The sequence below is a fragment of the Ictalurus furcatus genome, chromosome 27 (assembly GCF_023375685.1).
Source record: "Ictalurus furcatus strain D&B chromosome 27, Billie_1.0, whole genome shotgun sequence".
In the NCBI taxonomy this organism is placed as follows: Eukaryota; Metazoa; Chordata; class Actinopteri; order Siluriformes; family Ictaluridae; genus Ictalurus; species Ictalurus furcatus.
Window position 1 is genome coordinate 6917494 of NC_071281.1, and position 13197 is coordinate 6930690.

At 42.2% G+C, this 13197-nt stretch overlaps 1 protein-coding gene across 1 annotated transcript in view; it reads right to left on the reverse strand.

Annotated features, from left to right (window-relative positions):
- The window catches only part of piezo1 (piezo-type mechanosensitive ion channel component 1), a 124531-nt gene that overhangs the window by 50501 nt on the left and 60833 nt on the right, over positions 1-13197 (reverse strand). Inside the window, exon 3 of the mRNA XM_053616840.1 lies at positions 1748-1870. Within this exon, the coding sequence (XP_053472815.1) occupies positions 1748-1870 (123 nt within the window). The remainder of the gene's footprint in view (positions 1-1747; positions 1871-13197) is intronic.

Sequence of the window (13197 nt, forward strand, 5' to 3'; positions counted from 1 at the left end):
TGCTACAATTTCAGTAAAAACATTGCATAAATGTTTAACGTTCACTACAGCTGAACGACACCAGTAGGCACTCAGGTCTGTAAGTGTAAAAGTGTGGTTCAAGTAGCGTTTTATGAGCTTCACGTGCTCTGACAGAGCATACAAACGACACGCTTTCATGGAGGCATCCGTGTTCATTTTCCACTTCGGGCATCGAACGTCCTGAGGTGGGAAATGATGTTATTACAGCTTCACCATGAACGCAGCATTACTGTGACCTGCTGAGGGTGGATCTGCTACAGACGCAAGGACCACGTGCATCAAGACTCTTCTCTGTCCTGACACGCAGGTGATGAAATGAACTTCCTCTGGCTGTCCTAACAGCCGAGTCACTGACTGTCTTCAAACAAAGACTTAAGACTTACCTCTTCATCAAGCCCATGAATCAGCACTTAATTCATTTTTTTTTAAAACCTCTCGATATACATTTCCTTTTGTTGATGTATAACTTCTAACTTCTATGTTTCCAGTTTTCGCTCAGTGATCTTCTTAGTCCTGGACCTATCTGCACTAGCATGAGGATGTGTTTTTAATGTAAACTCTAGAGCACTGCTGTAAGTTGCTCTGGATAAGAAACTATTGGAATGGCAAGACCAATTAATTTTTCGTTTGTGCTCTACACCAAATACATTTGGGTTTGGGATCAAAACATGGATATTAGAAGAGGGTTGAGGATTTCAGTTTTTATTTCCTGGTATTTACATCTAGATGTGTTAAACCACATAAAAACATAGAACCATTTGTATCAGACCACCCGATGTTTAGGTGAGCAAAGTACAGGAACAGATAAGTCAGTAGGTTTACATGGACGACAATAATCCCATATTAACCCGATTAAGACGATACTCGGATTAAGAAACTAGCATGTAAATAGCGATTACTGATGACCTTAATCCCGCTAAAGTCACACTCGAAGTAAACACAAATGGAATGAAGACATGTGGAGTATTCCTGTTTTAGTCGCATAATTGACGTGTATTATAGACACGTACACACCTTAATCACACTGTTAACGTCGTGTGAGAGTTTTCACCGCATTTTGTGACAGGACACGTACACACACGGCAGCGCTCAAGCGTTTAACGGCAAACGAGAGAGCACGGCTGCGTCCCAAACCGCGTACTTGCCTGCTGTATAGTAGGAAGTGATATACATGTTTCTCAGCTACTACATAGTAGGTAAGTACGCGGTTTGGGACGCAGCCCACGACTTCAAGCAGTCGTCTATTTGCACGTACAGCATGACAAATAATTAACTGCACTTGAAGCTTCCGTAAAATTAAACATGCAACACCCAAAACTGTATACGGTTCCATAACGAAGACCAACTGTATGTAGATACGTGAAATTCTGGAGGAACGGCGGACGGCGTGGCGCGGTGACGTAATGACGTGTGACGTTAATCGATCTATGTTCTATAACACGTAAAACGGGAACATAAAAGGAGTATTCTAAACGCAACTCATGTAAACACTGTAAACTGTAAAGGAGTTCAGTATGAGGACAGTCTTTATGATTACAGCAGCAGGTTACTACTACCACCAATACTTCTACTACTAATAATAACAGTAATAGTTGTAAAAAAACAAACAAACAAAAAAAAAACCCCCAAAAAACAAGGAGCAGCTGGATCAAGACTAAAACAACCCTTGTACACCACTTGGGCAATGTTCTTCTTCCTCTAGGAGTCAGACATGCTGTTCACTCACAGTTGTGTCCCAGAGCATCATCCAGGCCAGGCACGGTGTAGAGACAGATCTGGAAACACACATGAGCGAGCAGGAACAGCAGACTGGTGCTGAACAAAGCGATGACGAATCGCCCGGTGTGTCCTGTAAAGACAGAGACGGACAGAAGGAGGAGATGTTTCGTGAGTCGGGAACAGAGAAACGTGTAAAATATGAACTCTAAGGCGACACCAACGCACAGCGAAAACAATTTTTACAGTTTACAATCGGGCCATTACACGCTCAGTTAGGGCCAGAGCTGGTAAAAGGTTGTCACATTAATAACGCCACATGCACTAACTGAGCATCATTGCCAGGATTCTTCTGGATTAAGGTCAGAGAAGTGGTGCAGTCTGAAACCCCCAGCAGTCCTACGTGGTTTAGGTTATGAGGATCGGCGTCAACAACTCGTATATAGTTACATGGCTACAAAACCATCGGTTTCTATTGCAGACGTTAAACGGGTTGCCAGAGCTCAGTCAGACTACTAGAGACAGCCAGTGACTACACTTTTATGGGCATGTTTTGCATCGTGGCCAGAGGAAACATCTCGTTTTATGGCTCATTTGGGCTGCTGTCAGACTCCACAATTAAAAGCAGACACAAGGCCTAGCAAAGCGCATGTTCATTTAAATACAGGAATAGCTCCTTAAAGTGGCGTGCATGAAGGGCTCGACACTGCTGAAGTACTGTACAGTAGGTGGAGATAGGCGGTCACCTTCGCACCTCAAACCTCACTTCAGACGCGTGGCTCCGTTTCCACGTGGGAATATTGTCCACTTTGTTGTTTCCTCTTTTTCGTCCAGAAGCTATTTTCATGATGAGAAACCAACGCGTCTGTGCTGATTGCTGGTGCACTGAAGCAACGGGTCCTCTTAGTGCAAGCACGTTGGCAAAATAGTATTTGTCTGACTTCAAGTGAAGTCTTAGGCCTTGTCCGTACATACAGGGATATATTTTGAAAACAGAGCTTTTACACCTCTATTTAACAAAAAAGTCCCATCCACCTGAACAGCGGCGTTGAGAATATCGGCAGAATCATTTTAAAATGCTCACATAAGTATGCCAGCCCAGTAGGTGGCAATAGTATGTCATAAACTGCTATGTCAAACGTCTTGATACACTACGGTCCAATTTAGTAGGCCTTGATCGATATGTGAGCAACTTTGTTCAGAATCTGGTGTGGGCCTACCATTTATTTACGGTAATGTAAAGAAGTACTGTTTTAAAAGGAGCAGAGTGACAGGCAAATCACCGTGATAGCCTAGTAAATTATTTCCGTGATTTTTACACACCAGTTTGACCTTTGTTTTAGTTTTTTTTTTTTGTTGTTGATAATAATTGATTTATGATCGTTGCATAAATTCATTTCGTCGTCCAACGGCCAGCAGCAGAGACGGACTTCCCACGTTCAGAACCGTGTTTTCAAAAACGTGCGTCTTTCCCGTAAAACTTTCTCCGCCTTTTTTCAAAAAGCTTCATGTTCTCATGTACAGCAGGCCACCTTTTTTCATCCGATGCACATCAACATGAACAGGGCACTCCGCCCAAAAACGAACCAAATGCAATTCATTTCTCCAGGACAAATAAGAAGAAACAACTCAGACAGCATGCGTCAGCACTCAAGTAGCGTCATATAATTACAACCCCGTTTCCAGAAAAGTTGGGACGCTGTGTAAAATGTAAATAAAAACAGAATGTAATGATTTGCAAATCTCATAAACCTGTATGTTATTCACAATAGAAAACGTATCAAATGTTTGAATTGAGGAAATGTAGCATTTTAAGGAAAAAATAAGGTCATTTTGAATTTGATGGCCGCAACACGCCTCAAAAAAGCTGGGACGGGGTCAACAAAAGGCTGGAAAAGTAAGTGTTACTAAAAAGAAACAGCTGGAGGAACATTTTGGAGCTAATTAGGTTAATTGGCAGCAGGTCAATAAAATGATTGTGTATAAAAAGAGCATCAGAGAGAGAGAGAGAGAGAGAGAGAGAGAGAGAGAGAGAGAGAGAGAGAGAGAGAGAGAGTCTCTCCATATAACATAACATGTTAAAACAGGGTGATATGACGGTACAATGCCGATAATGTAATAAATTGTCACAAATTAAGACAATTTTCTGAGATATCCTGGATGTCATTACATCCTTTTGTCATTTATCCAATTTTTAAAATTGTAAATATTCGTTTTCACATACATTTTTACTTTCTCTGTTTGAACTTTTTCAAATGTTTATAAATAAAACGCTGTTCATCAGTGTAAATCATCAAACGCTTTCTAAAAATGCAACGTGAGTGTTTTGTTGTGCAGTTTGTGAGCAAACCTATGCGATACATATTACGTATCGTGGAACACACACACACACACACACACACACACACTTACGAACATGTCAGAATACGCTGAGTAATATCCAGTGTAAGACCAAAAACTCATCTGAATAAAGGGGAACACCTGAAGTTCTATTAAAACAAACCTCACCTCATGTTTAAGATGATAAAGCCTGTTTTAAGAGCAACTGATCACACACGGCTTCTGTTTAACTAAGGACGTGCCTCTTCTCTAACAGTAATCTATCCCATAATAGTCTATATAACCTCCTGTTATATATATATATATATATATATATATATATATATATATATATATATATATATATATATATATATACACACACACACACACACACACACAGCACTGTTGCTTAGTTTAAGCTTTTGACTCAAGCCTCTGATCGACGTTAGAGTGAAACTCTGGGTCAGAAAAGCAACGCTGCAGAAAAGTTTTAATGAGAAAAACATTAACGTTCCCTCACACTGACTGTAACGTGACCTAAAAAAGAAATTCCTCTCCCTCGCTCGCTGGGAATGAAAAACAAGAATGATTCATACATGCTCCTGTTTTGTTCATAAGAGTCATGCAAATCCTCTAATGGCTTTTCATTGTGTCTTGGAAAGAACAGCTCGTCCTGAAGCACTTGCGTCCTGCAAACGGGACGATCTGGGAAACGGCAGGTGTGACCCGGAGCTCCAGCTGCTCCTGGCACGGTCGCATGAAGGCTCATGGTGGCCCTTTCACTAGCTAAAGCAAATCAGCGTGGGTTGAGTAGCTTGGAGCTTTGAACTCGTTTTAGGACCCTAATCGATATTATTGTGTTTCCATGTGGTGTATACAGTATCACCAGAGCCCATCTCCGCTGTGTTTCCTCACAAACACATACCTGAATTATGTTGACCTTCTTTGCTGTTATTTGTCTGTAGGCTTTGTCGTCTCTGTGCTCACATCGTGGATCTTTTTTGAAAGAACGCTGGACAATCTGCTTGCTTTGTGTTCGATTCTTTGACGGTCGCATTAGTGAAGTTTCTGTGCATCTGCTGTGGCTCAGCTTTTTGTTTTTTCAGCTGTGCATCCATACATCACTCCACAAAGGAAAACGGGATGAATCTCATTCTCGTTGGAACGCTGCTGAAAGCCTAACCATGCACGATTGTTAAGAGACACATCCTACTACACCAGTCACTTTAATAGGAACACCTGCGTACTCTCTCGTGGAGCTATCCAATTAGCTAATCATGTGGCAGAAGAGCGCTGCTTAAAATCAGGATGCGTTATTGTTCACATCAAATGTCAGAATGGGGAAAAATCTGTGATCTCAGTGACTTTGACCGAGGTGTGGTTGCCAGACGTTCGCCTGCGATTTCCACGCACAGCAATCTTTACAGTTTAAACTGACAAGAAATAAATAAATCATCCAGCGAGTGGCACTTCTGCAAAAGAAAAATGCCTTCTTAATGAGAGCAGTCAGAGGAAAGCGCACTGGTTCGAGCTGACAGGAAGGCTACAGTAAGTCAAACAACCACTCTTTACACCCGTGGCGAGCAGAAGAGCATCTCCGACAGCACAACATATCGAATCTTGAGGCAGATTGTCTACAACAGCAGAAGACCACATCGGGTTCCACTCCTGTCAGCCAAGAACAGGAAACGTGGGCACACTGCTGAAAATAGACACAGCCAAAAATATTGCAAACATTAACTACTAATTAGACAGAAAAGAAACAGCGAGGTGCGAGAATGTAAAGCAGAGGCACGTGTCCACACTTAGTCTTTAACATAGTTGTGTTTTTCTGTTTCTCATCTCTATTTTTTTTTTTTTTCTTCCTGTGGCTGAGTATCAAAGGGCAGGTACTACATGTAGTGCACTATTGTAGAGTAAGTGTACAAGGCATCGTGTATCTTATAACATAGACAGTGCACACAAGTAGAGAACTGAAATTGTCATTGGAAGTCATTTGAGATTCGGTCTCACTGCTTCTTGGTGTAATAAATAAAAGAGACATGCTGTTGAGTTGCACTGATGATGATGCATGTTAGGGAGTACAGTGCTGTGAAAAAGCATTCGCCCCATCCTGAGTTCTTCTGTTTTTGTGTATATCGCATACTAAATTGTTTCAGAAATTAGAAGATAAAGCAAAGGCAACCTGAGAGTAAACAAAAAATACAGTTTCTAAAAATGCTGTTATTCATTGAAGCAAATGTTATCCAATACCAGCTGCGCTTGTGTGAAAATGAATTTGCCCCCGTAGTTACTAATTCCCCAAATCTATGAAACTGCATTCATAATGGGGTTCAGCTGGACTAGATGCAAGCAGGCCTGATTACTGCAAACCCTGTTCAATCAAACCATCACTTAAATAGAACTTTTACAACAGCATGAAGCTGGTTAAAAGATCTTACTGAGTAACACACTATGGCAAAGTGGAAAGTTTAAATTCCAGAAATGATGAGGAAGAAGGTGATTGAAATACATCAGTCTGGGAAGGGTTACAAAGCTATTTTAAAGGTTCTGAGACTCTAAAGTACCACAGCGAGGGCCGTTATCTCCAAATGGAAAAACTCAGCACAGTACTGAACCTTCACAGAAGTGGCTGACCTTCAAAAATTCCTCAGAGAGCACAGTGACTCATCCAGGAAGTCACAAAAGAGCCAAGGACAACATCAGAGGACCTACAGGCCTCTCTTGCATCAATAAAGGTCACCGTTCGTGGCATCCATGGAAGAGTGGCGAGGTGAAAACCGCTGCTAACCCAGAAGAACATTAAGGCTCATCTGAATTTTGCCAAAACACACCGTGATGATCCTCAAAGCTTTTGGGAGAATGTTCTGTGGACTGATGAGTCGAAAGTGGAACTGTTTGGAAGACAGGGGTCCCGTTACATCTGGCGTAAACCAAACACAGAATTCCACAAAAAGAAAATTTTTTGTAGAAAATTTCAGTCCAATACTTGTGCAAAGAGAGGCATGACCAAGATGTACGTTAATGTGCAGCTGTGTCACAGGTGGGATCTACATCGCTATAAAACTTTGATAACTTAGCGTTAGTCAGGTGGACACGGTGAAGGTTCAGCCCAAATCTCGCACAAATGGAAGAAGAATAGACTCGCCACAATATTTTATTCCATGTTTTATCTCATCTATCGAATCTTCCTCCCATCAAGTTTTCAGCCTATGCAATGAGGAGGGGCTGCACACACTAATGTTAACATGTTCACGGACAACCATCAAGCTACCGTTACATAAGCTGTCGTTATACGGTACGAGAGCGGCCTCTAGAGGCGAAATTAAAACCATCACTGGCAAATTTTGTTGTGTTATTTGAAGTGTTTTTGTGATTCATTTTAGATGCCTCCATATGTTATTTGGAATGTCCGTTTTTGGTTCATATTGGACGTACATCTTTTATTTGCTTGTATATTTATTAATAGTTAATATATTAATATTTATATCGTTTTAAAAAGTACAGTACAATGTCATGGTACAGCCAGTGCTGTTTATTTTTGTAATGAAGTTCAGCAATATTTTACTTTGAGTGTTATGTTATCATTCAGTATCGATTTTAAAAACTATCGCTTGACTAATCGAGTATCAGCAGGTCCTTCCCAAGTTAGTTATCGGTAAAATCCTTGGTCGACCTGTAAAAGTTACACTCGAAGAACTCTAATGTTTCGTTTCTTGATCTCAACTGAACACACACACACACACTTGTCTTACTGTCCTTATTATTTTGATAACAAGATAAGATAATACTTTATTAATCCCCAGATAGAGAAATTAGGGATATGTCTACATCTAAACCTAACTTTAACCAAAAAGAAAACTTTTGGCTTTTCTTATTTTTTTATTTTTATAAAAGCTTGAGCCATTAGATAATAGAGTAATGGGCTGACATCCAAACAGCTACTTTAGCAACCACACTATGCACTTTTAATTAGCAGCTCTAACATAACTCGTCATTTTATCTCTCTCTCACACACACACACACACACACACACACACACACACACCTGGCGGGTGTTTTCTTGTCAGTAATGACAATGCTTTTGAAACGCTTAGAAATACAGATCATGATTTAATGTAAGAATTTATAAGCATTTCCATAACACGACTTCTAGATTTCCATTTCATGGTCACTGTGCTGTGAGTCAGTGTGGGGTTACTGAAAGCTCATTGGCTAATTTCAGACAAAATAAAGATACATCTCTCCTCGCCCACTGCTTCTCCCTCCTGCAGTATTCATTTTGCAAAACTGAAATGAATGCATGCTAACTTTGGCACTGCTACCCCACACGGCTAATTGCGCACTGCTGGAGTAATTACCGGCGTGTTCTGGACCCGGCGGCTGGACCCTATTTTAAGAGACGTGAGGGAACATGGTGCTACGCTGCACTAAGGTAATAAAATTAACAAGTCTACAATAAAGCTTTTACAGGTCCAATATGAGGCAGTCCTGGATGTGGCCTCTGATTAGTAAACACAGTCTACATTATGCCAGATGGTTGGTTACAAGTCAGGAAGACTTATAGAGCAGATGAGGCTTAGGGTCTCGTTCAAGGAACTTACAGTATCATTCCACTACACTGTCATTAGCATGGAACTTTAACAACTGCGCTCCACTCAGACAAACAGATGAGATTCTGCCTATGAGGACACGAAAAAAGAACGGATACTGCTCTTTGTAAGATCAGATTAGATTTGTATTACTAGTATTGTTGTTTTTAATATTATCTGATTATGTTCTATCGAGTTTTCTCTCTCCAGTAACCAAGTTGTACCATCAAAGAGAAGAAAGGAAAACACTGCATTCCAGCATAAGAACCTTATCTCATCTGTGAATCATGGTGGTGGTAGTGTCATGGTGTGGGCCTGTTTTGCTGCATCTGGGCCAGAACGACTCGTCATCATTGATGTAACAATGAATTATGTGTGTGAACTGAATCTCAAGAGAAAGTGGGTCATGCAGCAAGACAACGACCCTAAGCACACAAGTCCACGTGACTCCACATGCCGAAGTGTCCTTGGGCAAGACACTGAAGCCCAAGTTGCTCCTGATGGCAAGTTAGCACCTTGCATGGCAGCTCTGCTACCACTGGTGTGTGAGTGTGAAGGTGTAAAGCGCTTTGGATCAAAGTGCACACCATTTATGAGTCGTTCTACTAAAGAACGGTTGAAGAAGAATAAAGGTGATGTTTTGGAATGGCCAAGTCAAAGTCCTGACCTTAATCCGATAGAAATGTTGTGGAAGGACCTGAAGCACGCAGTTCATGTGAGGAAACCCACCAACATCCCAGAGTTGAAGCTGTTCTGTACCGAGGAACGGGCTGAAATTCCTCCAAGCCGATGTGCAGGACCGATCAACAGTTACCGGAAACGTTTAGTCGCAGTTATTGCTGCACAAGGGGGTCACACCAGATACTGAAAGAAAAGGATCACATACTTTCACCACTCCCAGATATGTAATGTTCGATCATTTTCCTCAATAAATACATGACCAAGTATAATATTATTGTCCCATTTGTTTAATTAGGTTCTCTTTACCTCCTTTTAGTACTTCTGATGATGTTTTAGGTCATATTTATGCAGAAATCTAGAACAAACTTTCAAGCACCGCTGTACTATTGTTGTTTTTAATATGACCCGCATCTGATTGACTGCATTTTCCCCCAGACGTGAATCTCCTGACACACAAGACACGTGTATTTGTGTACTTGTCTCTCCAGGACACAGCGGGGACTGTGTACATGACCAGAAGGTTGTCGAGTTCAAATCCCGTCCCATACCCTTGTGAGTTTTGGAGCGGATTCCACTCCTGTACGAGGCTGCAGCTAGATGTCACTCGCGTTTGCTCTGATGGAATTTTCTCAGTGGTCTGACTCGGGGTGAGTGTGTGTGTGTGTGTGTGTCTGTATGGGTCAGGGCTAATGCTTAGCCGCTCCGTAACTCGTCCTGAAAGGCTTTCCGGCTCTTTACTTGTCTTTCCCGCGTCCCGACTGCATTTCTGTTCGGTGACGCGTTCACTGAAAACCTCTTTCGTTACACACGCCGCAAGCCGATCGGCCTGACTTCACGTTTCATCTGCACTGGGAATCAGAAACATCGTCCCAGACGACAATATTTGCTTTGGGAGACTTTCCATAAAACAGGGCTGTGAACATTGTTTTAACAAGGCTGCACCTGACACGAGTGCACTTCTGTAGTGATGTGAGGGGGTGAGAGAATGCTGCCCAGACTCGGTGGAAAGAATAACAAGAAGCCACAGCACACAGGGTGTTGGGTTTACGCAGGACACAGGACGCTGACAGCCACACACACACACACACACACACACACAAAGGATTTTTGAGGTTTAATTCCTTCCACTGTGCATTTGGAATCTCACATCCCAAAAACAGGCCTTTTTTTAGTATCAAAACATGAAGTATCGTAAGATTTAATGACAGTCTCACTGCCTTACAGACGAAATACTCGCCCAGGAGAGTAACTTCAGATGTTTTCGCTCACGAGTTCTAGCGAGGAACAGGAAAACAGCTATGTTCAGTTGCAGTAAGGTAACTGAATGGCTGTAATTCAGCCGGGTATCCTGCATCAGGTGTTTGTTTTTCCAGGATCCAGAATAAAATGCTGGGTGTTTCCACAAGCAGAGCTCATACAGGGAGCACCGGCCGAGCGCCGAGCGGTGAGACAGCGAGCCCTGTAGGGACGCGTGTTACTCCTCAAATAGACGAGTAAACCAATAATTCTCCTTGCTCCTACTACTTGTTTTTTCCTGCACTTAATTCACCCGATCAGCGTGTCTAACCTGGGTTCAACCGTCGTGGAAAACAAGCTTTCCAACCCAAGTCAAAAAACTTCACAGACCGAGAGTTAGTAGATGGCGAAAAGTAAATAAACTTTATTGAAACAATAAAGTGAGACAGACTGCAGAAGGGCTAAAATATGCAAACACGCAGCACTTTTTATACTTTTCTTCACAGAGTACTCATCGTAGGCGGGGTTTTGCCTTTCCTCATTAAAACAGACCAATCTTCTGTGCCACACTTAAATATTCACGTCGATATGTTATCTTAAATTTGTGGAGCATGCGCAGTTAGTTGTTTTTCTTGAGAAGGTTTTATGAGGACAAGGTTTCTTTTTTTTTTTTTTTATACAAAAAGGTTCCACTCAGAGTCCTCACCTTGACCAACACTCACTTCTTAGGCCTCAATGAGCATCTATCTGTCTCTATCTGTTGTCCTAGTTGATATCCACCTCCCTTCCTGAGGCCCTCTCCTAACTCCTTAATTGGTATCTGGCCTCAAGGTTATTTACTTACAGAAGCGAATATCTAATGCGCATTCACTGCTGTGCAGAAAAGTGCCGGCTGATACAGAACAACAACTGTTGTGCAGTAAGACACAGAATTCATCTAACTCAGTACACACTTAGAATATACCCTGATCAAAAAGTGTTCTCTGGATTTAGATTATGCTTCTGAACAATGATTATACGTATAGATTATGCTTAAGTAATGAATCTAAATGTCCGTCATACATATTGATTACACTTCATAGATATTTTCTATACAACTTGGTGAAGTGTTATAGCCAGAAGATTCATCCCATGGGAAACACACGAGAGGTATGATGATCGTTTTCTCCGATTTTTTTTTTCCCCCCACCAAGCATCATCACACGTTTTCACGTTGCTCCTGACCGATTTATGAGAACTCTACACTCACAACGCACTGCAGAGGTCGCGGCGCAAATTTGGACATGTTTAATATGTACGGTTCTACATCAGTGCGACTCTGAGTAGATCAGAGAGGATCAATGGGATTTTACAAACAATACACCACAGGGTAATCTTTAAAAAAAAAAAACCAAACAAACGAAACAAAAAACCCACAAAATGATCATCGGTGGGAATGTGACAGAATATCACGGAAAAATATACTGGCAAGATGAATTCGCGTTCTCATAACGTGTAGACAGAAAATTCCCGTTCGATATTCGTCATGGAGTTGGGGTTGGGGGTTCGAATCCCGCCTCTGCCCTGTATGTTCTCCCCGTGCTTCGGGGGTTTCCTCCAGTTATTCCAGTCTCCTCCTCCAGTCCAAAAACATGTGTTGTAGGCTCACTGGCATTTCCAAATTGTACATAGCCTGTGTGTGTGATTGTGCCTTGCAATGGGTTGGTCCTGCCATCCAGGGTGTCCCTTGCCTTTTGCCACAAGTCCCTTGGGATAGTCTCCAGACTCCCCCACGACCCGGAGCTGGGGGTTTGAATCCTGCCTGCGCCCTGTGTGCGTGGATCTTGCACGCTCTCTCTGTGCTCCAGGGATTTCCTCCTGGTATGAATGTCTGCGTTGGTGTGAGAGCAACAGCCGTTTCTTTTTTCTTCTGAAATAAACACTTCCCGGGAAGAGGCGACGGTAGATGACAGACAGACCCAGGAGAGCTCAGCCTCTATCCTCTTCTTTCCCCAAGTACCACACTAACTCGGGGGGGGGGGGGGGGGGGGGGGGGGTCTCGGCCCACTCGCATACCAGTGGACGAGAACAGAGGGGATACTGGACAGATGTTACGTAAACATCTGTTTCCTGATGAACCACTGCACATTCAGTGAACAGCATAATACCACAGAATTTGAGCTCTAATGGTTTGCGAACGCTGTTACGCAGCTCTATGTCCAGGTCCGGACGTTTGAAATACGTCAAATCAAAGTTATACGTACAGTGTATAGCGACTCAAATAAACGGTCCAGTGACATAAAATTCTTTGCACACACAGTCCAAATAAACAACGAACATGACTAAACTGTGGCAAAAATGACCTTTTAATACTTGACCACTAACAATGATGAACAAAACAACTGGCAGAGGTTCTGTTTTCTTTCATCACCTGTTAAAATACTCTACAGCCCTACAGCGATCCTCTGGTCCGATGAACCGCCTGCGGATAACTCACCGACCGGTCCGTACAGGATTTCTCGAGGAGTTTTTCTGTGATCGTTCAAAATTTTCAAAATTTGCGATGCGACTTTCTGGTTCTTTTGTGCCTTTTTTTTGTTTGTTTGTTTGTTGCCGGAAACTACTTGAAGTCGCGAAATTGCAACTGCAT